Below are 26379 nucleotides of genomic sequence, written 5' to 3'. Positions count from 1 at the left end.
AGATACTGTGCTATGTGCTGGGTATACAGTGGTGAGCAGAGCAGACCCTATCTCTGCTTTCATGGAGCTTATGGTTGAGTGGAGGAAACAGACAATAACCGAGGAAGCAACAAATTGTGAACCCTGAATTCCAATGCAGACTTTGCCCGAGGTGACTGCTGTCTGCGGTGGGCGCACAGCATTTGGTGGAAAACCAAAAGTGAACTTAGTCAGGCTAAGCTGACGGTGTTGCAGAATGTCAGTAGTGCTTGAGAATTGCCCCAATACAAAGCTTTTCCCAAGAAATGCTTCATTTTAGGACCATTTCAGTGGCTATTTCTTTCTTGGCTGTAAGGCCTTTGAAAACCACGCTGTGTGGGCACGCTTGCTCGCACGTGCACAGACATAAGCTCCCTTGTGTGCAAGCAGAGAGAAAGTGGAGGGGAATACCAATTATGTTCCAGAGGCGACAGACAGTAGGCTTGTTAGAATATAAAAGAAGTTTGTTGGAAAGAAGACAGCGTCTATTAAAAGTGGTGATTTTTATAAAAAGTGGAAAGGTCCTTAAATCGCTACAAATCCTTTATTTTATATCAAGGGATCCAAACTAAGTCAACATTTTTGTGAGCAAGCAGTACATCTTAATTTGTCTCTCAGAATTGCACTTCAGAACAGTGATGTATGCATTTCTTTCCTTCCTGTTGTTGGTCCGTAGGAATAATAAATGTTATAAATCGGGGGCAAGATGAAGGGAGCGTCTCTGGTCTGCATATTCTGTGTCCTTTGCCGCCTTTCTCCTTCACCCAGTCACCTCATTTCATTCCCATCCCACTTTATTCTCTAATCCTTGTGTGTGTATGCGTGCGCATGTGTGTGTACATGTGCTGTGTGTGTTAGCATGTGTGTACGGGTGTATGTGTGTACAGGGGTGTGTGTGTGTGTGTCAGTTGTGGACTCAAGGTTCTCCCTGTCAAACTTCTGTCCCCTTTAAAACACTTCCCAGCTTCAGCTGTTCACCAAGACCGAGGAACTGCTGTGCCGGAAGGATCTGTGAGGACTTGGCTCTCAAAACCTAAGAAAGTACGGTGTGTGCACTGGCCCAATGTCCCCGCATATCCCAACCAGCTCTCCTTGTTCTTTATGCTCAAGTGCTTTTGGAAGTAAATATGCATTAGGGCTCTGGGCCACTTCCTCCTGATTCTGACTTGCAGGGACTGAAAGAGAAAGAGAAAGGAAGGAGAGGCAGGTCGTCTGGCTTCCTCCCAACCCAAAGCCCATTCTCTAGTGGGCAGCCGCCTCTGAGCCAGCAGACATCTGACTCGTGGCGGGGCCGGAAGGGGGCGCTCCCAGAGCAGCCCCTCACCCCCCCTCACATTGCTGAGGGCTGCTTTGTGAGCATGTCTTTTTTAATGCATTACCTTATTTGTGAGGTAGGCAAGGCAGTGGGCCACCTTTTATCGTGAGGAAACTGAGGCTCAGCGTGTCTAACCCAGGGACAGTCAGTCAGGGCTGGTGTTGGGACTGGAGCCAAGGCCGCCTGACTGTTAATCCAGGATGCTTTGTTTCCAGATTATGTTATGCCCCTTTCTTCGAACGCTTTACTTCTCACAACTTGTAAAAATGTATTTAGTTCTGTCATTATTGCTTTCACCCCTCATGGAATGCTGGGCTTAGTCATGGTGATGATACTGCTGGGCATTAAGCTAATCTCATCATCACCGCCATCATCAGGCACTGCTACAAGTGGCCGAGTGAATGAGCTAAAGGATTCTGGGTCTGTTTTCCCTCTCCTAGACCCCCTGCTCCCGAGGTGTGGTGCCCTTCAGTCATCTGTTTGTCAGAAGAGCTGTCTGGCTTCCATATTGATACATTTTACAGTTTTCTCCCTACTCTTCCTTCTTCCCCATCCCCAAATAGCCAGTCAGAGGAGGAAGAAGATGTGTTTGGCATGACAAGGAGGAGAAGCTCCCTGGGGCTGAGTGGATATCCCCTTACAGAGGAGGAGGCAGAAGCCAGGGAGCCACGCCAGGGAGCTCTCCGCAGAATCATCTCCATTGAAGAAGACCCCCTGCCCCAGCTCCTAGACGGCAGCTTTCAGCCGCCGCTGAGCAAATGCCCAGAAGAAGAGGACGTGCCTGACCAGAGGGTCGAAGGACCAACCCAGCAGGTCCAACCTTCTCCGCTGGAACTCATGCCCACATCTCCCCGAGGACAGCCTGTTGGGAAAGAAGCTCTGTCTCAGGTAAGGGCACATCCTGCGATGGTGTGCAGACGTCACTCCTATGCCCGCCCCAAAGGCAGCTTGGGAAGTCAGATGCAGCTGGTCTTGTGAATCAGCGTATTTGTGTTCTTCAAATACCACTTTCTCCTGCTTAGCTGACTGTCCCGGGGGAGACTCAGAGGTCCTGGTAAATTCTCCGTATAACTTCTGATGTTTTCCCCACTCCCAACCCTGTGCTCTCTTTTCTGATTCAGATTCAAAAGCATTTTTGAGTACATGTACCTACTTAAGATCAATCCTCTGCTCGTCTCTGCATAAGGTTTCCCACACTTTTAAAATTGTACATCTTCTCTTACATTCTGTGACTGCTCTCCACAAGGCCAGAGAGTTTCCACACCATCATTTTTCTCTCCCGTCTTAATCAGCTGGTCAGGCTTTCAGTCCCAAGTGCCCCACCTGCTCCTCCCGTCAGCGTGCGCTCCATGCCTTCACGCCTCCGGGAGTGCCCACAGGTCTTCCTGCTGAGTTCTGCAGGGAGAAGGAGGCCGTGTGCACCGTCTTCCTCTGGTTGGTGGTGATGACATCCCCCACGTTGTTTATGACCCAGGCCCATGAATAGGCTGCTCGAGCCCTCCACCCTCTACTACAGGTTTGGAAATGCCCATGACAGTGTGACAGAGGCTCCTCCCTGCACACAAGGACAGCCCTTTAGAACCGAGCTGTCACCTTGAGCGTTTCCGTGGCTGTATTAGCATATTTGCCAGGAGTCGTTCCCTGGCTACTGTGCAGGGACTTCTTGGCTCTGGTTATCATTCTTGGGTCCGGATTAAGATTCCTACGTATGTTTCACTCTGAAAGGTGGTGTGGTGGAGGCCAAGGGCCCTGGGAGGGTGGGGAACTGGGTGGCACCCAGTGGTGGGTGGGGCCCCTGCCTCCTACATGCCCTTCACAGCCCATCAGTGCACAGACCCACACTTGTGGACAGTGGGCACCAGTGGGGTGTTCAATACTCCATGCTTTCCCCAAAATGTGAAAGATGTGTCAAGAGGTCAGGGTAAAGGAAAAAGGCTAAGCGTGGCATCTGCGGTGGCGTTTCATCCTCACAGTTCTTTGATGAGGCATCAGAAATGTATTCTCCCCCCTGGCAGACCGGGAAGTGGCCTGAGGAGCAGGGGCTGGCCCAGCCGCCAGGTTGGGCTGCCATTGAGCTGGGGACAGAAGCTGCAGCTAGAAGTCACTAGAATCCACCAGAAGTCACGTAACAGCCTCATCTGCTCTTTGGAAGGTGCTGTGAGGCAGGCCCTTCATGCACAGCTGCTGAGCCAGAAATTGGTGCAACCTTTCTGGAAAGTGGTAGGAATCAGGAACTTACAAATACCACATCCTTTGTACCAGCACTTCTAACAATCTTTCCTCAGGAAACAACCAAAGTCAGACAAAGATGTCCTGCAAAAATGTAAGTGTATCATAGCAAACAACTGAAAAACTGTCCACCAATAGAGACATAAACTATAGCATATTAATTCAGTAGAGTATTACACTGCTGTTAAAAATCATATTTTCAAAAAACTTTAGTGACTCAGAAAAATATCTATAATTCAATAATATATGAGAAAGGACAAAATTATATATAATGTCTCAAGTCACTGTCAATAAAACATATGTTCATTCATCCATACAGAGGAAAAGCCTGGAAGACTAGAGATCCCTGCAGGTAGTAGAGGTGGACTATGAATAATTATTATTTTCTACTTCTGTATTTCCTAATTTTAAAAATTTGCACAGATTAGTTTTATTTTTTAAAGCTTTTTTTTTTTAAGTGATGGGAAGGAAGATCAGAACAGATCTTTTCCCAGCCCCTTTACCCCAATCCAGTTGTCTCACTGTGGCTTGTCCCCAGAGGGGACACAAGTTAAGTACATGCACATAAGTAGGAATGTGCTGCACCTGTGCGGTGGGTCCTGCCTGGAGCTCAGCATCAATGTCTTTATGTTCTTTGACCTGGGAGAAAAACGGTGCTGTGCCTGGGGCGGGGCCAGGGAGAGTGGGGAGCACCGGGGAAGGGTCAGGCACGGCCTCTGCAGCCAGGACCCTCTCCACCCACCCTGGGCTTCGCATTGCCCACCAGGGCCTGCTCTGAGCTTTAGTCTCACACTGAAGGGACAGGCTGAGCCGACAATGGCAGAGAGCTGCTGCCCCCATATAAGAGCAAAGAATAGCGAGCAAGGGGCATAGATGTTGAGTGTGGAGTATTTTCTTTTTCTTTCTTTCTTTTTCTTTTTTTTTCAGTTTAAATTCCTGTAATTGACCTTGAATTCCTTCCTAAGTACTACATGGAATGGTTTCCCCCCAAAAGGCTATTAATGGCTTTTCTCTGAAACGCCAAGTACAGCTAAGATCTGCTGCCACTCCATTATAGTATTTGCTCAATGAGAGGAGCTAATTCCCTCAAATCCACTTCTAAATAGATTCAAAAAGCCTCCTTCTTTGGCCCGACAGTGCAGGGCTGGGCCTGCAGGCGGGATCCAGCAGTTCTCCGGTTGAGTGACAAGGAATGAGCCTGTGCTGGAAGGCAGCTCCTTGCTCTGCCTCTCACTTGCTTCGTGTTAAAGCAAGTCCCCTGCAGAGCCTTAGCGTCCCAGACTAATGGGAGCTGCTCCCAGTCCCTCTGGCCACAGGGCAGAGGAGAAGGTGCAGCAGTGACCAGTTGACTCTTGGAAAGCTCTGCCCAGTGGCCTGGCGTTACGGATTTCCTAGCCTACTAGGTGGAGACTGTCTTGCCTTCATTCCCAAGGCAGATGGAATCCTATATGGAAGCTGATAAGATGGGACAGAAGAGCAAAGGGCAGGGGGGGCAAGAGTGTCCTCCATCAGTCCAGGTTTCCAATGATAGGGCAGAAAGAAAGGCCTCCCATCCCAGCCTGGGCTGTCTCTGCGCCTGTGACAGAGGTGTCTCCTTTTTTCTAACTCCCCTCTGCCCTGCAAACGCCCCACCTTATCCCCTATCTGCTTCAAGCCCCTCTCACAGTGTCTCCTTGGTGGATGCTTGGCTCCTGCTCCCTGCTCCCAGAACCCCTGGAACGTTGGGCTGAGGTTGTTTGTTTCTGGGCCTGCCTCTTCACTCCACCATAGACCAGGCCACCGGCTCGTCCCTGCATCTTCAGGCCCAGCACAGGGCCCACGACACAGCAGTTGGACAACAAACGTTGGTTAAATGAATGTCCCTCTTCCTTCCTGCTGTTGTTAGGAGGGACGTATGTGTCCTGAGCCCCAAGCCATCTGCATCTGAGGCTGGGCGGCCTCCCTGGTGCGAGTGTGGAAGCCTGGTCCCCACTCCGCCCTGGACAATGTGGGGATGGATGAAGGGCATGTTGTGTCCAGGACACAGGTAGTGACCATCCCGGCAGTTGGCTAGCCTGTCTGTTGTCCACAGGAGGAAGGCTCTCCCTCCACCCCAGACCGTCTCTTCAAGATCGTGTTTGTGGGCAACTCCGCCGTGGGGAAGACATCCTTCCTGAGGAGGTTCTGTGAGGACCGGTTCTCCCCGGGCATGACAGCCACTGTGGGTGAGTCCCGGCCCACCTCTGGGAATGGGAGGTTGTGAGATGAGGGCCAAGGGAGGAGGCCAATGGAGCCGCCTGGGGATAGGGGGCCGTGGAGCCTGGTTGCCAGGGGGCAGGGTCTGCTTGCTCCACAGTGAGGCTGAGAGGGGCAAGGTGAAGTCCCTCTCCCCCAGAGCACTGGCTACTAAGCTCACTCCACGTGGAATGGGACCACTGAAAGCTTCTTATGTCCGGCCTGAGTGGAACTGAAGTTGGCCAAGATGGGCTTCAGGCCCCTGTGGCCCACCTGAGCCTGTCTCGCTCTCATTCCTTCCCCATTCTCAGCAGTGCCCTGAATCTTCGTGCTCTTCCTGAGCTCCCCCCTTCCCCCACAACTCCTGCCTCCCCCATGGGCCAGCTGCTTCCTTGCCCTGCCCCTCCCTGTGTGTGTACAGGAGAACAGTGTTCTGGATGGTTCCTTTCCCCATCACATATTACCCATCCCACATCCCGGGCCTGCTGGCTGCCAGCTGGCGTTCATTGTAGAAACTCATTTGACTCAGCTACGTATCAGTGGATGATCAAGGCTTAATGTGTTCCCACCGTTGAATGCTATCTTATTTAGATAGAGGACTTTGCTTCTTTCACCCACAGTTGCCCATTGCACTGGAATATGTGGCAATACCCACAGGCATATTGACCTTTTAGCTTCTACCAAGTTGAATCACTCAAGCAAAAAGTAAATTCATTGAGTGCCTACTGTGTACCATTTAACTGCACTGATAAGTCAACTATATTTGAAAATACACCATGGGCTTATATATTTATCATTTCAGTCTATCTTCACATAACCCTGGGAGGCAAGTATTATTATCAGCCCAACAGACAGATCAGGAAACAGAGGCCCAGGGAAGTTAAGAGGCTTGTCCATATTCCCAACAGGAAGTTGGTGCTGATTCTGGCCTCTCCCCTCCCCCCACACCCTCTTTTGTTTGATTCCACAGTGGCCCTAATAATACTGAGTTGTGTGTGCTTAGCACCCAGTGAGTGGTGAGGACCCTTTCCTGCCACGGGAGGTGCACAGAGGTTGGTGCAGGCAGGGGAGGCTGCTGAGGTATCAGAAGTCCTGGATCTCCATCTCAGCTCTGCCACTAACCAGCTATGTGACCTCAGGGGGACAGGTTCCCTCCTTCAGGGCTTCAGCTTTTCTTATCTGAAACATGGGATATGAGCTGGGTCACCCAAGACTCCTCCCAAGCCTGAGCGTCTCTCCAGACTACCTTTGACCTTTGGCTGCTGTCCCCACAAGACAGACTTTTCCTGCCTGGGGAAACTTCCTGTTCTCCTCTCATCCTGAACTGGCCTTTCCTTCCAACTTTCCTCCTACAGACGGGTCTCTTCTCACATGCTTCAGGATGCCGTTCTTCCTACTGCTGGACCTTTTCCTATGCTGTTATAATATCTGGAACATCCTCCTGTCCCCTCCCTTCTGCCTCATTCCACCCAAAGACGGAGAGCATCCCCAGAGGAAGAATCAGGACCCTGACGGGAAGAAGGGCAGAGCCTGTGAACCAAGCTCAGAAGAGCCTGGCCTTGTTTGGCCTGGAGAGGAATGGCTGGGAGTGAGTCATGTGAGCCAAGCCTGGTGACACAGGAAGCAATGGCTGTGGGAGGTGGGCTGGCCTTCCCCGGAGAGCGTACAGTAGGGTAGGCCCCCACACGTCATGGCTCAAGCACAGGCCCCTGGGAGGCAGGGGGACAGATGTCGAGACCTGGGGTCTCCAAGCAGTGTGCCCATAGGTGCGTCTCCTTTTGCTGAAATCAGGGAATCGGGGTCTCAGGGTCTGTTTACATTTCCAACTTGTGCCCCTGAGATGGAAGGCTCTGAAAAATAAAAATCAGATGATTTTGCACTTCCCAGGAGGAGGTCAATTATAGAAACACCTACAATTTAGGAAGGAGAAAAATGTCAGAGACTCCCAATCAGGAACGCCCTTCTTCACATTGCACAAAATATGCAGGAGCAGCAGCTTAAATTACTGTCCCTTCCGGGCACTGTGCACGTGTCGGTGAGCAGTCACACCAGCCACCTGAAAGACGCGCCCTGTGAGGAGACAGGAGAGCTGCAGAGTCCTGGCCTTCTAGGCCCATTGCGGTCCGACCCTAGGCTAGGGCACCAGCCATCACCCGTCCAGGGCGGCAGCCCCCGCACCATCAGCACAGCCCTCCCAGGGGCTCAGCGCCCCAACGCTCACCTCCATCATCAGAGGGGCCTCCAACTCCTCCTAGAACATGACTTGTACTCAACTCCTGGCCTGTGCGCAGTGTAATACAGCACTGCGACTTGAGCACCTGCCTGCAGCACCTTAGGACCAGCTGATGCCTTCAGAAGCAGGTGCTTGGGCCCTGGGACGTCCTGGAGATGTCACAGGATGGCTTTTGTAGAATGTTGGAGCTCGTTTTGTGGGTGAGATGACTGATTGTTGGGGACTAACACTCCCTAGAACACAGGACCCCGAGTCCAGTGCCCTCTCTACTGCCTCACATTGGCTCACAGCCCCCTGCTTTAAATCACAGGCCACGACCCAAGGTGCTTCCTCCAAAAGCTTCTCCCAACAGAGTGCACTCTGCCCTGTCCTGGACACCAGTTCAGTTTCTATCCCACGCCCCATCTCTACAGAGAAATCCCTAGAGTTTTCTCCATGACAACTTGCAGGCACTCCCACTCCACATTCCTCCTGCTCTGAATGACAGCTTGGGCCTGTCTTGTCCAGAAAGGTTGCCGTTGCCCGTCCTGGAGTCCAGCCAGCTTTAATCCACACCGTCCCACAGCACAACACACTTCATGGTGACGGGGGCTCCTGATTTCCAGCCGTCACTGAGGAACCAGTTAGGTTGCAGGTTAGGGGTCACCTCCATGTGTTCATTGAATGCTACAGCTGAACAGATCGTGAACACGCTCCATCATGCCCTTCACACGCTCTGTCACGCCCTTCACACCCTCCATCACGCCCTTCACACCCTCCATCACGCCCTTCACACCCTCCATCACGCCCTTCACACCCTCCATCACGCCCTTCACACCCTCCATCACGCCCTTCACACCCTCCATCACACCCTTCACACCCTCCATCACGCCCTTCACACCCTCCATCACGCCCTTCACACCCTCCATCACGCCCTTCACACCCTCCATCACGCCCTTCACACCCTCCATCACGCCCTTCACACCCTCCATCACGCCCTTCACACCCTCCATTACAGCTCAGTTTACAGAGGAGGACAGTGAAGATGCCCCACAATGAGATGGAGTCATGTCATCAAGGTCATGTAGCTGGTTAGAGGCAGAACCAAAACCAGGACACACACGGTTGCCTGGCTCCTGGGATGTTGGAACTGGTGGTGAGGGCCTTTGAGGTCGGAGTTCAGGTCCTCTGGCCCCACATTATTGTCTTGTCTCTTCTGTTGGACTTGCCGCCTGTGTCTCCCACCCACCACCCACCCCGCCCCCGCCACGGGCGTATCTGCTTCCTGGGCCTGCCTGTCCGAGGCTGCAGAGAGAAATCTATCGGGTGCTGGAGCACCCAGCAGAGACTCACCAAGCTCACCCCAGCACCGAGCCCGTGCTTCCAGCACGCCTCGGTCCACCTCGCTCCCTGCAACACAAGCTGCCTGGCCTGCAGCCAAACAGTTAGGCAGTGAGGTAGAGGGGACGACGAAAGCAGAAAGCAGCCTGGGAGCCTTCCCTTCAAGGAGAGGGCTCTGTCCTCGAGGCTTTGCTCCTTGGGCTGGTTTCAGATCAGGCCCTGAAGTTGCGCTGACAGTGGTTGGCTCCCTTCTGAGTTGTTATCAGAAAGGAGGCAGCCCCTTCCATCTCCAGAGCACAGAATGGGGAAACCCTGCCACTTTCAGCTAAGAAAACTCACCTTGGATTCAGCTCCAGCCAGTTGTAATCCCTTTGGATGGGAGCACTTAGCCCAGGGCTTTCTGGATAAAAGCAAGCCGCCAGGTGTCCCTCGCGCAGGATACTGGTGTGAAAAGTAGAATGAGCCTCAGAGTTGGGTTTCCACACTGCAGCTGCTGGCCAGCTTGGGCAAGGCACACCGTCTCTGATTGTGTGCTGGGTAGGGGTGGTGCACAGGTTCATGCACGCTCACAGGTGTGTGTACAGGTAACTCACATGGATGTCACGGGGAGCATTGAGAGGATGGAGAGATGGCACATGGCAACTAGAAATGTCAGGCTTTCCACCAATGGGTCCGATCAATCTGTCTCTACCCAAACAAATGTGCTGCTCCGTCTGGCCTTCATCTGTGAAGCACGGGGCCTCCAGAGTCCCTGCTGGTCCTGCATTCTAGGACTGGTGACCCTCTCGCCTCCCCTCCACTCCTGGGCCCCTAATGCACTTGCCTTTGCCTGGAGATAGTATCTGCCATGACCTTTCCCATGTCCTGCCTCCTGTTGTCCGTTTTGTTTCTTCTGTCTCTTTCCGTTCAAACTGCTGTTGCTGTCCCTACCTAAGCCCTCCAAGGTGAGGGTCTCAGAAACTGGGCCTTTTGTAGTTGATAGGGGATGCCTTCTGGCTCCAGGATCTGGCACCTTAAGGGGGAAAGACTTTTTGAACCTCTGTAAGCACTTGTGAACATTCTTAAACAATGTAGGAGAGAGGAATGTCTGTTACCGCAGAAGCTTTCTTAAGGTCCTTCTCTCTGAGGGCTGCTGTGGGCACAGGATGCGTGTCCCTCGACCTTGTTCCCTCTCTCTGGAGTCTAGGTAGGTTCACAGCCTCAGAGAGACAATTGTGGCCGGGATTCAGAGCTCCAAACCCATCCCAAGGGGGAATGTTACCGCTGGTTCTCTCCCCTCCCCCTCCTTCTCTTCTAGCCTGCCCTCCACCTGCCACCCACCCTGTCCTCCGGCTTCTCCTCCAGACTCCTCCACATACCCTCGCGTGGCCGATGGAAGTCTGAAAGTATCATTCATCCCCAGGGATATTTGAACTTTATTAGGAGAACTTTGAAAAGGATTTCAGGGAGAAAGGGTAGGGGGTAGAAGTTTGAGGACTGTCTTTCCTGTCCTTCCATCTTTGCACTGAAGGAGTAAATTCACAAATAATAATGGTCTCTGTATTGGTACATTACTTTGACATGTGTAATCTCATTTGAACCTATTATAGTGTCCCTGAAGAGGGTGTGGATTACATCACAGGGAGGAGCCTGCAGTTCAGAGATGTTAAGTGATTTGATCAAGGTCCCACAGCTACTAAATGGCAGACACAGAACCAGAACCCAGGCCTGGTGCCTCCCTGTCCAGTGCTCTGTCCATTCCCCCACATGGCCTGCCAGGAGCTGCACAGGGAGGGTTGTCACCCTTGGCCTGCCGTGATTGGAGACATTGGGGTCGTCATGTTCTGACTGGGAAGTAACAGGCCCGTTCCACCTTGCAGGCATTGATTACCGTGTGAAGACTGTGCGTGTGGATGACACTCAGGTGGCCCTGCAGCTGTGGGACACAGCTGGGCAGGAGAGGTGAGGAGCTGTCCCTCATGTAGCCCTGTCTCTTCCACTCCCGTGGTGGGGCTGAAGGTCTGGGCTGCGACGGGGCTGTGCTGCCTCTGACCTGTAGCCCTTCGGTGGCAGGTATCGTTGCATCACCCAGCAGTTCTTCAGAAAGGCCGATGGTGTCATCGTCATGTACGACCTCACAGCCAAACAGTCCTTCCTATCTGTCCGGCATTGGCTGAGCAGCGTGGAGGTGAGCTGGTTACTCTCCTAGGAGCGCTCAGGCTCTCAGCTCCTGCCTCCCCTTTCTTCTCTGCCCGTCTCCTGCCTGGCCATCTGCTCTTCCAAACCCTGATTCAGAACCCACCTTCTCCAGGAACAAACCGATTTAAGCATTCATGTGTCCGTTCACCCAGGTACCCAGTACCAGGGGCGCACCTGGGTGAACTTGAACACTCAAAAGTGAGCAAGCAGACACAGTCCCTCCTCCCGTGGATGGGGGATTGAAAAATACAGATTACGCCACTAATTGTGTCGTTATGATTTTGGTAAGTGCTATGAGTGAGTGGAATAGGAGGGGCACAGCGTGGAGTGTCAAAGAAGGTTTCCTGAGAAACAAGTGTTTCACCTGAGTCACAACTGCGCTCTTCCCCCATTCTCACCACCTCTCCCCACCCCCTACATTTTCCCAGCTTCAGTGGGCCCAGCCGTGCCCAGCCCAGGACTGGCACCACGCAGTGTTTTGGAGCCTCTGTCACAACCCTTCCCATGAGGGGAGGGTGGCCCATGATGTGAGGGCCTCAGGATCACGCCAAGGTCACCCTAGGCAGGGCCCGCGACCGAGAGCACTCTTCTTTGAATTCTGGATTATCTGTAAGACTGTGTCTTGACTTACACTTGCAACATGCTGCTTTGTAAGTGCTTTTTACTCCCTGATCGTCTGCACGCTCTTCCTTTACCACTCGAATGCAGACATCTCAAGGCCAAGGGCAGAGTGGACAAGCCACTTCTTTTCGTAGGGCCTCAGCTGATTCATTCACAAAACAGTCATGTGGGACATCCCAGCTGCTTCCACCAGCAGGAGCCATGCTCTGTTCACTTATTTATTCAAAACACTGCCAGCCACTGTTGTAGGGTCTGGGAATTGGAGCAGCGGATGCGAGAGACAATGTTCCTGATCTCACAGAGCTTACCTTCAGCCTCTCCTCAAGCCCATTAGACCGTGCATTGCCTCCTTATTGCGCATTCACACTGTAAAGGACGCAGTTCCCAGCCGACCCTGAGTGCACTCTGTGCCTCCTGGGAACTGCACCTGCATCTCTGTCACTGCTACCCAGTGCTACAGGGGCTCCACAGAGTCACTGCTCAACAGGTGTTGGATGCACGAACGGGTATTATATCGGTGTGCAGTCAGAACACGGGAGTTGTCCGTTTCTTCATCCTTTTGCCTGTAACATCTATGATTCCTCCCACCAAAATCTGTTTTTCTTGTAGTTTGGATTGGCTGAGCCACTGCTTTCTTTACTCTTAATCCATGTCCTTCTCCTTACCAAGAAAAATAAGGTATAAGAATGGAAGCCAAATTCAAGGGTTTCTCAGAAATTTGCTTAATGAAAATTATGTCTCAAAATTATTGAACCTAAAACATTAATAGAGAAAATGTACATTTTGAAATGTAGTGAATGGCTCTACACTGAGCGCTTAATGGAAGCAAATGGTGTGGGTAATCTGGAAATCATTCCTCTTTAAACTTCGGAATTTAAGACAGGATTTTTTGACAGCACCAGTGACTTGTCTTCCTCACAGAAGTTAAGCACCGGGAGAGACTCTAGGGCTTACGTAAGCCAGTGGTTTGCACACTTTCTTCTTTGGAGCTCTGAATCAGAGTGACTTCCAGGGACTGGGGCAGAGCAGGGAAAGTGTGCTCGTCACTGTTCTGGGCCCCTCACCCTCCGTCTCAGTCAGATCCACTCCACTTCTTTCAGTTTAAGATATTGGAGGTCCAGGTACAATTTTGTTAGACAAGAGGGTGTCCCTTTGAAAATCACTGATCCAGGACAGACATCTCATTCTCAAGTGAAGAAATTGAGGCCATGACTTTTTCAAAGTCACCCATTCTTTTCCCAGCTACAAACTTGTTTTTTTTTAAGTTAAAAATTTGTTTTCAATTACAGTTGACATACAATATCATATTCGTTTCAGGTGTACAGCATAGTGGTCAGACATTTATATAACTTATAAGTTATTGCCCCTATATGGCACCGTACATAGTTATTACAATATTATTGACTAAATTCCCTGTGCTGTACTTCACATCCTTGTGGCTATTTTGTAATTACCAACTTGTACTTCTAAACCTGTCTCTGTTTCCGCCATGCCCTAACCCCTCTCCGATCTGGTGACCATCAATTTGTCCTCTGTATCTATGAGTTTGTTTTTGTTTTGTTTGTTCATTTATTTTGTTTTATAGATTCCACATATAAGTGAAATCATATAGTATTTGTCTTTCTCTCTCTGACTTATTTCACTTAGCATAATGCCCTCTAGGACCATTTGTGTTGTCTCAAATGTCAAAATTTCATTCTTTTTTATGGCTGAGTAATATTCCATTGTATATATGTACCTCATCTTCTTTATCCATTTATCTATTGATGGACGCTTAGGTTGCTTCCATATCTTGGCCATTGTAAATAATGCTGCAATGCACATAGGGGTACTTTTTGAATTAGTGTTTTGGATTTCTTTGCATAAATACCCAGGAATGAAATTCCTGAATCATAAGGTAGTTCTATTTTTAATTTTTAGAGGAACCTCCACACTGTTTTCCATGGTGGCTGCACCAATTTGCAATCCCACCAACAGAGCACAGGGGCTCCCTTCTTCCACATCCTCAACATCACGTGTTGTTTGTTGATTTATTGATGATGCCATTCTGACTGGGGTGAGGTGATATCTCATTGTGGTTTTAATTTGCATTTCTCTGATGGTTAGTGAGGTTGAGCATCTTTTCATATGTCTATTGGCCATCTGTATGTCCTCTTTCGAGAAATGTCTATTCAGGTGTTCTGCCCATTTTTAAATCAGATTGTTTGCTTTTTGGTGTTAAGTTGTATGAGTTCTTTATGTATTTTGGATATTAATACCTTATTGGATGTATCATTTATGAATATCTTCTCCCATTCAGTAGGTTGTTTTTTTTCTTACTTCGCTATGCAAAAGCTTTTTAGTTTAATATAGTCCTATTTGTTTATTTTTTGCTTTTGTTTCCCTTATCTAAGGTGACATATCCAAAAAAAATTGATAAAAATGATGTCAAAGAGTTTACTGCCTATATTTTCTTCTAGGAGTTTTATGGTTTCCGGTCTTACATTTAAGTCTTTAATCTATTTTGAGTTTATTCTTGTATATGGTGTAAGAAAGTGGTCTAGTTTCATTTTTATGCATACGTCTGTCTGGTTTTTCCACAACCATTCATTGAAGAGACTGTCTTTTTCCCATTGTATATTCTTGCCTCCTCTGTCATAGATTAATTGACCACATAGACATGGGTTTATTTTGGTTTCTGTATTCTCTTCCATTGATCTATGTGTCTGTTTTTATGCTAGTAACATGCTGTTTTGATTACTATAACCTTATAATATAGTTTGAATTCTTCTTTTTAAAAATTATCAAAAGGTACAGTTAAACTCTAAAGCAGGGGTGTCCAAACTGCGGCCCGCGGACCAACTGCGGCCCGCAATCCATTTTTAATTGGCCCGCAGCAAATTCCAAAAATATATTTAGTTTACTTAAATAAACCAGGTGAGGCAATACGTACTTCACCTCGAGTGAGTGGCCCGGCTGTTTGTGTATTTTACCGCATATGGCCCTTGGTGAAAAACGTTGAAAAAAGTTTGGACACCCCTGCTCTAAAGGATGATTCCAAACCTGGATGAACATCAGAAACACCTGTGGAGCTTTCAAATAAAACAGATGTCGGGTCTTCTCTCCCAGATAGAATGATGCAGGGCCTGTAAATTAAAAAAAAAAAAAAAATTAAGTTTTCTGGTTGATTCTCACCTGCCATGCTTCCCAGCCTAAACAAGTGCTTCTCTAACTCAAATATGCATGAGAATCCCCTGGACATCTTGTTAAAATGCAGACTCTGAGTCAGCAGGTATGGGATGGGCCCAAGATTCTCCCTCTCTAAAAAGTGAGGCTGATGCTGCTGGTCCAAGGACCGCACTTTGAGAAGCAAGGCCCTAAATCATATCCAGAGATGTCTGTGCCCCTTCAACAAGGATTTTCTGTGCACCTCCCACGTGTCCAGCACTCGTGTGGCAGTCCAGAGGACTCAGTATGGTGGGTCCAGCCTGCTGGGCCAGGGTTTCGTGAGCAAGGGCAGAAGCCTCTGTCGGGTGGCGGACTGTGTGTTGAAGGTGGGGAACAGTGGCATCATAAATGCCATTCTCAAGATTTTTGAAAAGCTAACTCATCTTGCCTTGGCAACCAGCAATCAGAGGTGTCAGGTGATAGATTCAAACTTGACACCTAATTTGATCAGAGGGGAACTGAAAATAATAAGTACTTTATATTTGTGGAGCACCTTATTTTTCCATAAAGCTCCAAGCACTGTGCCGCCTCCCTCACCTGGGGACGGGAGGGTGGAAGGGGAACTTTAATGACAGGCTTCAGGTTCTGAAGCCTTGTTGTTAGGTGAATGCTAGCCAGCTCTTCTCAGTACCCCTTCCTCCTATAACTCAGAAAGCACTACAAGAAGAAAGGGCTGAAATTGCCTCAGATTACACACGGCAAAGACCCTGTGAAGAGGTTGTGTGGGGCAGAAACAGATACTCCGGGGAGGTATGGAGTTCCCTGAAAAAGAAGTTCTTACCATCCCAGCTCGCACACTGCCTGCCCACGACACTGCGGCCAGTCACTCAATGAAGGTGTGCGCTGGACGCTCTGAAAGTTCCCTTGTGGCCCCCACATTCTGCAGGGTATGGCTCTGACTTGCTGAGGGGGCCAGAGGATGCTAGAGGCTCCTTGCAGCCCAGAGGGAACCCAATTCCTTTGGCACAAGAGAACAACCGCCTACCCCGCTTTATGAGGTGGGAGCGTCCTGCCCCCATGACTGTTCTTCCATCCCATTCTACGTAGCTTTACTTTGCCTGCAGGCCTTCTGAATCAGAGGCCCACACTGGGCCCAGACACACTCCGTGCTGATTCCCTGCCATTTTACATTTCCTACACACCTTACAGGAAGTCAAAGCAGTTGGCCATTCCTACCACTTGAGCATTCCCAGTCCCCCTACCTCCTCCTCATCTCTGCTGAGTGGGCCTTGCTTAACCAGTCCAATCAAAAGAAGAAACTGGTTGGGCCCAAGGGCCCCATGTTTTGGCCAGGGGGCACACCGGACATCTGAAGACCTTGGGGCCCGTATCAGAGAAAATAGGGTTTGGCACAAGCCTGAGTGGGCTGGTATTTGCCCAAAACTCAGATGGTTGGGCCTCAGTATCTGCAGCCCTGGCATGTTGAACTTCTATTCAGGTCTTTTTGTCATTCTAAGCACCTTTGTCATTGTTAGTCCTATAAGTCAAGGAAGTGGAATATGACTGGCGTCATTAAGCCAACGAGACCAGTCTTTAAGCTGGAAAAATACTTGGAAATTAATCCAGTGTAGCTTCTTATTTTATAGATGAAAAACCCTGAGATCCAGAGAGAGGAAGTGACTTGTTCAAAGGCACCCACGGCTTGTCAGACGGCACAGCCAGAACTAAAATCTAGGGCTTTGTCACTGCATTATGCTTCTCTCTCGTCACATGGCCCATGGTCGAAATCTGCTTCTGATAAATAGGTGTCCATTTCTTTTGCAGTCCTTCTCGCTTCTGTCTCAAGGCAGAACAGTTCTTTAGCTGAAAGGAGTCAGGCCTACTTTCCTCTCCTTTCGTGGACTGCTAACTAATGCTCATTCTGTGATCTGTGTCGGCGGTGACAACGTACAGCATAGAGCAAAAATAGCAGTTTGATTTTTTCCCCAGATTCCAAGTTGAGTTTGAAGTGCTGGCAGTTTGAAACAAACTACACAAATAAATCTTGTTTTGACTCATAGTCCAGGGGCTGGATAAATATGGAAACGCCCAAGATATAATTTCGCAGTCATTTTTTTCTTAGCATAACTGCATGCTTTAATGTGCTGAGAAATGTTTTTGTTCTGGCAGCACTCTCCCAGCTAAGTGCTTTTCTTGCCTCCCAGCAAATAGATATTAACACACACACACACACACACACACACACACACACACGCGCGCGCGCACACACGCACACCAACCCAACCCAACAGCTGCACATTCTGAGCTGAATGCCAATCCTCTGCTCTAAAGTGACAGCCCTTATTATTTAAAGTCAGAGATGTATAATCTTTTAAATTCCCACAAGTCTGTCTTCCAACAAACTCAAGTTCAGAGAAAGACAGCTAAAGTGATCAAAGGTATAGAGAGGCTTCTGTGTCAAAGTCAGAGGACAGAAACTGGCTTTCGAGGCCTATTTTACAGCTCAGACAAGAGAGACTCAGGGAAGAGGAGCGATTGGGGTGAGAGCAGAGCCAAGTGCCTACAGAGAGATTGTGTGGCTGGCTAAGGAGCTCCATCCCTTCCCTCTTACCTGGCACGCCTACGGGACTGTACTAACATCTATAGAAATGTCAACAGAGGTTGGGTGGACCTTAGACTTGTTCTCCAAAGGAGCTGGGCTTTGGACTTTTGAAAGGAAGTATTGCTTCATCTGGTGGATAATTATGAGCATCTTTGTGCCAGGCAGTATGTGGGCTGAAAACCTAGTTCAGTGTGCAAAAGGTGTGAAGTTTAGGCAGATAGCTCAAGTTTGAGGTTAAAGAAAGAGAGGACCATGAGACACCCGGCCAGCCCCAACCCCTTCCTTTGGCCCTTCCTATGGTTAGAAACTAATCTTGGGTCTGGAGTGACATCCACTGACTGCCCCTGATAGCACTCTCTGCAGCCTTAGTGCATTCTCACTTATTTTTGCCATATCTTTGGACATAATTCTTTATTGGTGGCAGGCCAGTACTCATGGAGGTGAAGGAAGTTGTCCAGAGTGTCTGTGTAAGAGGAACAATGCAAAGAAGAGAAACCATAGCTCCAGCTGGGAGCTTGGCTTTTTTCTCCTCCTTCTAAGCACTTTCATTTCTATATCCAGGAATTCCTTTTGAAAAGAAGACTGCCCCCTCTTTTCCCAAGAGGCACACTGCTGTGTGTGGTGCATGGGGGCTCAGATGGGGGCTTATGGCTGTTCCCTACCTCATCCTGTTCGGTCCATTAGTACCCAGCATGCCCTTTGCAAGGAAGGAAACTGAAGTGATCACCCATGCCAAGTTACCAGAGTGGGGTTAGAATTCGGCCCTGGGATTGCAGGTCTGATGCTCATATTTTCAGAGAGTTTCCATGTCAAGAAATCCCACGAGTCTTAGTCATCCTCACACGTACATCTACAAATTCTCTCTCTCAAGTGGTCCAAACAGCAAGCCTTTTGGCCCATTTCCCTGTTTCCTCCTCTTTTCTTCCATTTCTGTGAAAAACTGCCCAAGTTTCTGTGGCCCGGCACAGTCAGAGAAAGGGGTTGTTCCCACTAATGGTGTAAGAAGCCCCAGCGTTCTCCATATACCATAGTGAGTTTTTCACTTGCAAATTATTGGACTGTGGTACAGTCCACTTACGACTGCAGTGCCCATGACAGAATTGGTTCTGATGGGTCAGAAGACACCGTAAGATCTTGTGGTGCCTGAGTCTCCATCGTCAGTGTTAACTACCGTCTTCCTATGGGTATGTGGAAATGCTGCTTTTAGAGAGTTCTCGTTAATAAGACACTAAATAGCAGACAGTTCATTCAAAGTCAGAATTTAGAGGGAAACATTAGAGAATTGTGGGCCCAGATCCTAAAGGAGCCTCATAACTCAGTGACTTTGATATTGAATGTTCTTTCGGATTCTCTGATACTCAACATTCTCATTTAGTAAACGAGAAATTTTTTCACTGCTGAACTACAATAAAAACGAATGTGTAGATTAAGGAAGCATTGTGCCTTAATTTCAAATGTAATTGCGTTTCAGCCTAAAATAGGTGTACCTATCGGATGGACATTGGACATGTATTTGAAATGGTAATGTGAAGTAGCTGAACTATTGACAAAATGATAACCGCTTATTAGCTTGTTATCCCACAGCGCTCTCTGTTTAGTAAAACATATAGCTATGTGTTTAGTGAATAATCTTCACGACCAGATTATGATTAAAAGCTTCTAATTAAAAATCTCACAAGGTAGAAATAACAGCCTGCTTAAATGTGAACATTACCCTGTTTCCTCACTTAATAGCTGTGTGTCCTGGGCCCTCTGTCTGCCCTGCGGGGAGGTATGTGCCGTACCCCATTTCACGGGGGAGGTCAGGGCGCCGGGGTACAGACATTGTGGGCTTGCCGGCCCTGCCCATCTGCCACAGCCACTGGAGGCAGGGCGGGTTGACCCCTTGAGTAAACCTGCTACTTCTGCTCCAGGACGTGCACCTGCTCTGGCCACAGCTCTTCCCCGTGCAGGTTCCTTTCAAAGCCAGAGCACCCAGTGACAGGCTCTATGACACCATGCCGTGGCCTCCAAGGAGGCTCACAACAGTCCTTTATTGGGCACCGTGGACCCAGCCCTCAGGGTGCCCACACGCCCAACGTGAGGCCTCCGGTGATGCCACTTCTAACAGCAGCCCTGGGACAGCTCCAGCGCTGTATGTCCTTTGGTTCATTCTCGTTCATGTGGACTCAGTCCAGTCACTTAGGAATGTCCTCGGGGCGCTGTAAGCCCTGGAGGGACACAGTATATGGGTGGCAACTGTGCCCTCCTCCTGCTTCCCATTCCCAGCGCATGTGGGGAGCCTGCATGTTCCAGCCAGCATCCGAGGGGAGTGGTGAGGGAGGGAGGCATCGCTGCACTGCTGCTACTGGAGGCCCCCAGACGCAGGCCTTGTAAACTGAGGCTCTCAGAGAACACGCTCCCCCGCTCAGCTTTCACGATGACTTTATTACCGCTTGGCCTCTGTGGCAGCCAGGGGTTTGCACACCAGACTGTATCTTTCCAGCTAGCATTTTAATCCGTCCTTTCGGGTTCTCCTTATGGATGCTTCTCTCAGCTGGGGGATTGTCTGTTCTGCAGGAAGCTGTGGGAGACTGCATCCCCGTCCTTCTGCTGGGCAATAAGATTGACAATGAGAAAGAGCGGGAAGTTCCCCGGGGCCTCGGAGAGCAGCTCGCCAAGGTAAGGAGCAGGCATTTCTATCTCTGTGGACAGGGCAGGACCCCACGGCAGTCAGGCATGTGACCGAGAGCCTTGGGGGAAGCCTTCTCTGGAAGCCTTCTGGGAAGGAAGCAAGGGGGCGGGATGGGTGTCCTGGAGTCACGGGAATGGTCCAGCTCCTGTGCTTGTGAAATTCCCATAGAAAGCCACAGGTTGCAAGATGGAGCTGGCGAGGGATGACTTGGCGATGGGGAATTTCCCCAAACTCTCTTCCTCACAACTCATATGTATAAATTCTTAGATAGGAAGAGGTTACCTATTTCAGACCCATCTAATGCTTGAATCCCATCACCTATGTTTCCACTCTATCACCTTCAGAAACACTAGCTGCAAGTCTACCCCACTGAGGATAGTATATAAAATACAGTACATACATGTATGATCTTCCTGAAACTCAAACTTTCTGGATTCTAAAATATATCTGGGTCCAGAGATTTTGATGAAGGAGCTACGGATCTGTATTTTTATTATCACCTTTTCCTTTTTCAGTCAGTAAAAAACAACACTGAGGGTCAGAGAAATTCAGTGATTTGTTTAAGTTATCACACAGCTCCTCCGTGGTGAGGTTAGGACTTAAAGCTGGAAGACAAATCCTGTTTTCCAATTCCAGGTGCTATGCACTCTCCCTGCCCCTCACCACAGGGCCTTCGTTTTCCCACAGGCTGACCCAAGTCGGGGTCTGACAGAAGTGTTGGGGTGGCAGAGGATGGAGTGGGTCTGCCGGTGTGGAGCAGGAAAGCTGACTGGGAGCCACCATTTGCAGCGCCTCCGGACCTGCAGCCACAGCAGTGACCTCCCTCAGCTGCCTGCATCCCCACAGGATGTTGGCCCTGGAGGCCGCATGCCATTAGCATTGTCAGAAGGAAGCAGGAAAGCTATTAGTGGGAGTAATAAGTGAAATATGAGGAGCCACGCCTAAGTTCTCCACCATGCGTGCCTGGTGAAGTGACGGATAGTTGTCCTGTGGCACCATGCTGACAGCCTGGGCAGTTGGACTGTTCATTAACAGGTGCAAGGGAGAATTCCTATTGGAATGCCTCAGGACATCTGCCCCAAGCCCCATGGCATGCCGGGGTCCTGGGAAAAGCGTGCTGCTGGGAGCCCTGCCATTAACTAAATACGTGACCAGAGCAGGCCCACCTCTTACATCCTCTCTAGCTCTTGTTTCCCTGCCTGTGAAGTGGAAAGAATGTAGCCCACCCTGGCCTTTGTGTCTTTTTCTGCATCACAGGCTGATGTGAAAAGGAAATGAGCACATACATACCCAAACGGAGAGCAATTTGAGAAAGTGTAAAACACTAAGACAGCTTACCGTTTGTTTTACAGCTGTTATAGCTGACCTGGGAGATGGCTGTAGAACTTGCATTAGTTGGGCAGGCTGCTCGGTTGCCTGAGGAGACAGAACTCACCCTCTTACAGTGGGAAGGGGGCAGGGGTGTGGGTAGATGCAGACAGGGTGTTCTTCCCCCCCAACCCCCACGATTCCCTCCAGCTCCCCTTCTGTTTGTTCTCTCTGTTTTGATTCTAGGAGAACAATCTGATCTTCTATGAATGCAGTGCCTATTCTGGTCACAACACCAAAGAGTCGCTGCTCCATCTGGCCAGGTAGAGACACAACTCAGCAGGTGACGTGACTGCTGTGTGGGTCCGGTGGGAACCACTGCATTCACCACTCCTCCGTCTGGGCCTGAGCCCCCTGAGTGAAGGCTGGTGGCCTAGGCCTTTGTGTGGGATTCCAGGAGTCAGGGGCAGCCTTCTGAAACACAGCAGTGCCCAAAAGAAAGCCTCCCGCCTGTCACTGGCTGGGGTGCTGCTGTCTTCTTGAATCTTAAAGGCTGCCTTTTTCCCAGGAACACTCTTTTTAAATGCAAATGCTCCTGGGAAAGGTCAAATCATTGGTCGCTCAACACTGGCTAATATCCTAGCAGGGATTAATTGGCTGGCAGCTGGGAGCAAGAACTTAGGGCTCCTTGGGGAGAGGGCGCCAAGGAGAGGAGGGGCCATCATGGGGACCAGAGCGCTCAAAGGACAGGTCCCATGGAAAGGCTGGTTCTACAAGACTCTGCCTACATCAAAATTAAGAAAATGAAACCACACAAGGCCCCATTTTTAATATTAGGGCATTCAATCATTCATACGTTTAGGCATTCATTCCATCCATCCATCCATCCACTCACCTAACAAACACTCAGTAGCACGCATTTTGTGCTCAGCATTCATTCTGGGGGCACCTAAAACATATTGTTATTTGAGTAATTTAAGAACCCTGTGCACTGGAGCGGTTGTACAGTTATGGAAGACCACGGGGAAAGTTCTACCCGTTTTCTCTGTCACTGACTCCCAGGGCATATCCTACCTCACTGAGCTTTGCCCCTAAGGTAAGCATATCAGTCACACTTCCCTGCCCCTCACAGGTTGTTGTGAGACTCAAAAGAGATTCTTAAGGTGAAAGCATTTTTGGCTGCAGAGAGCAGGGATAAGATAATTAGCACTATTTTTGATTTTTAGTCCTTCACCTCCTACATTTAATCTGGAGCTGTGGCCACATGGGACAGCCCTTCCATAGGGTTCATAACCAAGAAATGTATTTTCTGAGCCTCAGCTGTGTTCTGGGCACTATGACAGGCTTCAGAGTCACCGAGACAAAGGATACAGTCTCTGCCCTTAGCAGCTCCTTCTGTGTGGAGGGAGCCAGCCAAGGAGCCATGCATTATGATACTAGGTGATGGGGTTTTAACAAACGAAGGGTGAGAGTGCTGTCAGGAGCGCTTACACCACCTCTGTGTTCAGGGGAGGCTTCCTAGAGAAGGTGTTTTGAAGACTCTATATTGACTAAACGCTGGCTTTACATAGAGTCATGCACCTGTACTTCCCAGGGGAGACTTGGAGTACCTCCCTGATGCCTGGAAGCTGGAGTCCCGCCTTATCACCCCGCGGGCCTGTAACCTGAGGGCCTAGAAGCCCTCCACTGCTCACACTATACCTTCCCCTCTCCCAGGATCCTCCAGGAGCACGAAGACACAGTGAGGGAGGACACTGTCCAGGTTGACCGCCCTGCCAAGAAGAAATCCTGCTGTGGCTGACGGTGGCCTCCCAGGAACGCTCCACCCAGGCCTGAGGTCCCAGGGCCTGCCCTGCATCCCGCACAGATGCTTTCCCAAGGCCCACCAAGAGCTCTGTCCTTGCAGTGACTTACTGCCCCCCTCCCCCAAAGGAAGGGGAGCGCATCCAGTCAGGAAAGCTGCTCTTGGAGCATCTTGGAGTCTTTTCTCTCCCTTCTTTCTCTAGACCCGATGCCCATTCCTTCCGCCTGCCCCCCACCCCGTTTTTGTCAGTGAGGTTTCCTGGGGGAAGAAACAGATGGGCTTTTCTAGAAAAGCCGCTGAGTGCCTTCTCCACCTCCCTTCTCCACCCCCCTTGCCTTTAAGAACCAAGCACTGCAGTTGCCATGGCAACTGTGCAGTGCCGACTTGCTGCTTCCTGCAGGCCACAGGTACAGCACTTGAGCAATATCAGGGCGGTTGGTCTGGCTTTGGTTCCCGTTCTCTGGATGCCATGGGACACATTGGCATATGCTTCATGGACCTCGAGATGCCCACGTGGTGTTAGGGGAAGCAAACCAGGGTGCCCCCATCCTGTTCCCTGCGCCCCACCTCTACGGGTCCTGCACCTTCCCAGGCTTCAGGGCCCACGGGTATTTGCCCCCGGGGGTTCTCCGGAATGGTGCCTTTCGAGAACCCACAGCCTTTCCTCTGCACTGCCTACACACAGGCAGGACTCCGAGGTGGCCTGGGGGTGATAAGTGTATGCCTGCGGTCAGGGAGTGGGCTGACTTCCTACTTAACTTTAAGAGACGAAAACTAGGGGAAAAACCCATCTGCTGCTACACAGAGCGACCATTTCTGCAGGGTATAAATAACGTATATATCGCTATATAAAAGCTGTTTTCTAAATGGTTCTCAAAATAGCTCTTTCCAAGTCCGTACATGATGATTAATGGGGTGTAGATTGGCACACATTCAGTGAGGCCCAAAACCAGGTCCATAGTTACTGACTTTATTTTATTTTCCAGAAGACTGTATTAAAAAAAAAAAAAAAGCATGAGTGTGATGGTGCCATTTTGCTGGTGTTTGTCTGGTGAACAGTGTGCTTCGGCCCCCATGTCTGTGCACCAGCACGGGGCACCCGGATTAAGGGGAGTGATCCAGGCCCGAGGGGGTTCCTTCAGCTGGTGGCGCTGCGTTCCCAGCCCCAGCAGGGCTCCAGCATCACTGGCTGGATCAGTGGGGCTGGCAAGGGCATTCTTGCCCTTGGGGGGAAGTTGGATGAAAAGACCACAGAGATCACTGCCAATTACCATTCTAGGACTATAGATCCCTGCCCCCACAGAAAAGTGGGTGGTGAAGGGGGAGGGGCAGAAAGTGTCCACAGGCTTCCAAGAAGACGGCTCAAGACAACTGCATACAGTCAACCAGGTGGGGGAGAGACCAGAGTTGCAGCCTCCTCCCCAGAACCCCAAAGGATCAGAGCCCCGTGGGTCACCAGGCAAATGCAGTCTCAGTCTCTCATCTACTCTATGCAGGCCCCAGGGGGCCCGTAAAGGGTGCTGAACAAAAACCAGCTCTGAGCACCAGGGGGCGCCCCATGACCTTGGGCGAGCTGGCTTCCTCTTTGGGCCCCCACCTCATCAGTAAAATAAAGGTGGGCTATTTGATGCTTCAGGCTCTTCCCTCTAGAGTGTTTATGATATGTTCCTTTTCCAGCTTAGGCTGGTGCTGGCCCCCAGTCCAAGTTTGAAGGGAACTCACAGGAAACTCCTTTCTCTAAGAGAAGGCACTGGTGATGGTCTCATTGGTGGGATGCAGGGATGATGGGTCACTCAGAAGTGGCACGTGTGTATCTGTGTGTGTGTGTGAGAGAGAGAGACAGACAGACAGACAGACAGACAGACAGACAGAGACTGATATGCATATGTGTTGTGTGTGTGTGGAGGGTGTGTAGAAGGTAGGAATAGCCAAGGAGAAAGGAAAACAGCTCTCTTGCTTCTGATGGAAGGGATGGTAGTTGGGGTGTGTCAGGCAAGCAGGATATCCCTGGTGTTTTCCAAGCCCACAGATGCCTTTATCCCCAGAACCTAATCCCTGGCTTGGGGCTGCATTTTTCCATTTAGGAAAAGCATTCAGGATTTAGATAGAGCAGGGTGGGGTGACCCTACTGCTCAGCATTCCAGTGTTTAGGGTAAATCCCCATGAATTCTCAAAGGTCCTGGCAGAGAGAGGGGCAGGAAGGCTCTTCAGGCCTCTGCTGCTCCTCCAATACCACTTGAAAAATGTATGGAGCGTGCGGACTTCAGAGAGACTCTGAAGCGTTCTCTGTGTCCAGATCTCATCCTCCCCTTCTCCCACTTCTTTTAAGCCACATGGTGATCAAAGCCAGCGCAGTGGCTGTCGCGTGGCCCAGAGCCCGCAGTGCTATCAGCCGTGCTCTCCTGGCTCCATCCCACTTACACGGCTGTAATGATCTTGAGCAAGTCCCTTCACCAGGTTTCACGTTCATCTGTAGATTGCAGGTTTTGATGTCGACTTCACAGGGACATTTTAAGTATTAAATGAGACAATGTACGTGAAGTACTAACACAGTGCCCAGCACATCATAGATATTCAAAGTAGGGGCTCTTACTATTGTCAGCATTGAGTGGCTGCCCAGACCACTTGCCTTGCTTCAGTTTCAGATTTAGAACCAATTAACAATAGTGTCTACCCGGAAGTGGGCAGTCACACAAACACCAATTGCTCAGCTCAT

General features: G+C 50.0%; 1 protein-coding gene across 6 annotated transcripts in view; it reads left to right on the top strand.

Annotated features, from left to right (window-relative positions):
- Window positions 1-25220, top strand: part of CRACR2A (calcium release activated channel regulator 2A) — a 133561-nt gene extending 108341 nt beyond the window's left edge. For 4 of the 6 annotated variants that reach the window (XM_019756945.2, XM_074325250.1, XM_019756948.2 and 1 more), the window contains 7 exons: window positions 1897-2221; window positions 5634-5766; window positions 11189-11270; window positions 11382-11496; window positions 20437-20538; window positions 22106-22182; window positions 23576-25220. In XM_019756945.2, coding sequence (XP_019612504.2) covers window positions 1897-2221; window positions 5634-5766; window positions 11189-11270; window positions 11382-11496; window positions 20437-20538; window positions 22106-22182; window positions 23576-23660 — 919 coding nt within the window. In that variant the 3' untranslated portion in view covers window positions 23661-25220. Of the gene's footprint in view, window positions 1-982; window positions 1071-1896; window positions 2222-5633; window positions 5767-7131; window positions 7374-11188; window positions 11271-11381; window positions 11497-20436; window positions 20539-22105; window positions 22183-23575 lie in introns of those variants that run through there. The other 2 variants (XR_012493823.1, XM_074325251.1) reach the window with 2 other exon arrangements.
- Window positions 25221-26379: the final 1159 nt, after the last annotated feature.

The sequence above is a fragment of the Rhinolophus sinicus genome, linkage group LG02 (assembly GCF_036562045.2).
Source record: "Rhinolophus sinicus isolate RSC01 linkage group LG02, ASM3656204v1, whole genome shotgun sequence".
NCBI lineage: Eukaryota > Metazoa > Chordata > Mammalia > Chiroptera > Rhinolophidae > Rhinolophus > Rhinolophus sinicus.
The sequence above is the reverse complement of the archived record's forward strand: the minus strand, read 5'-3'. Positions and strand labels throughout refer to the sequence as shown.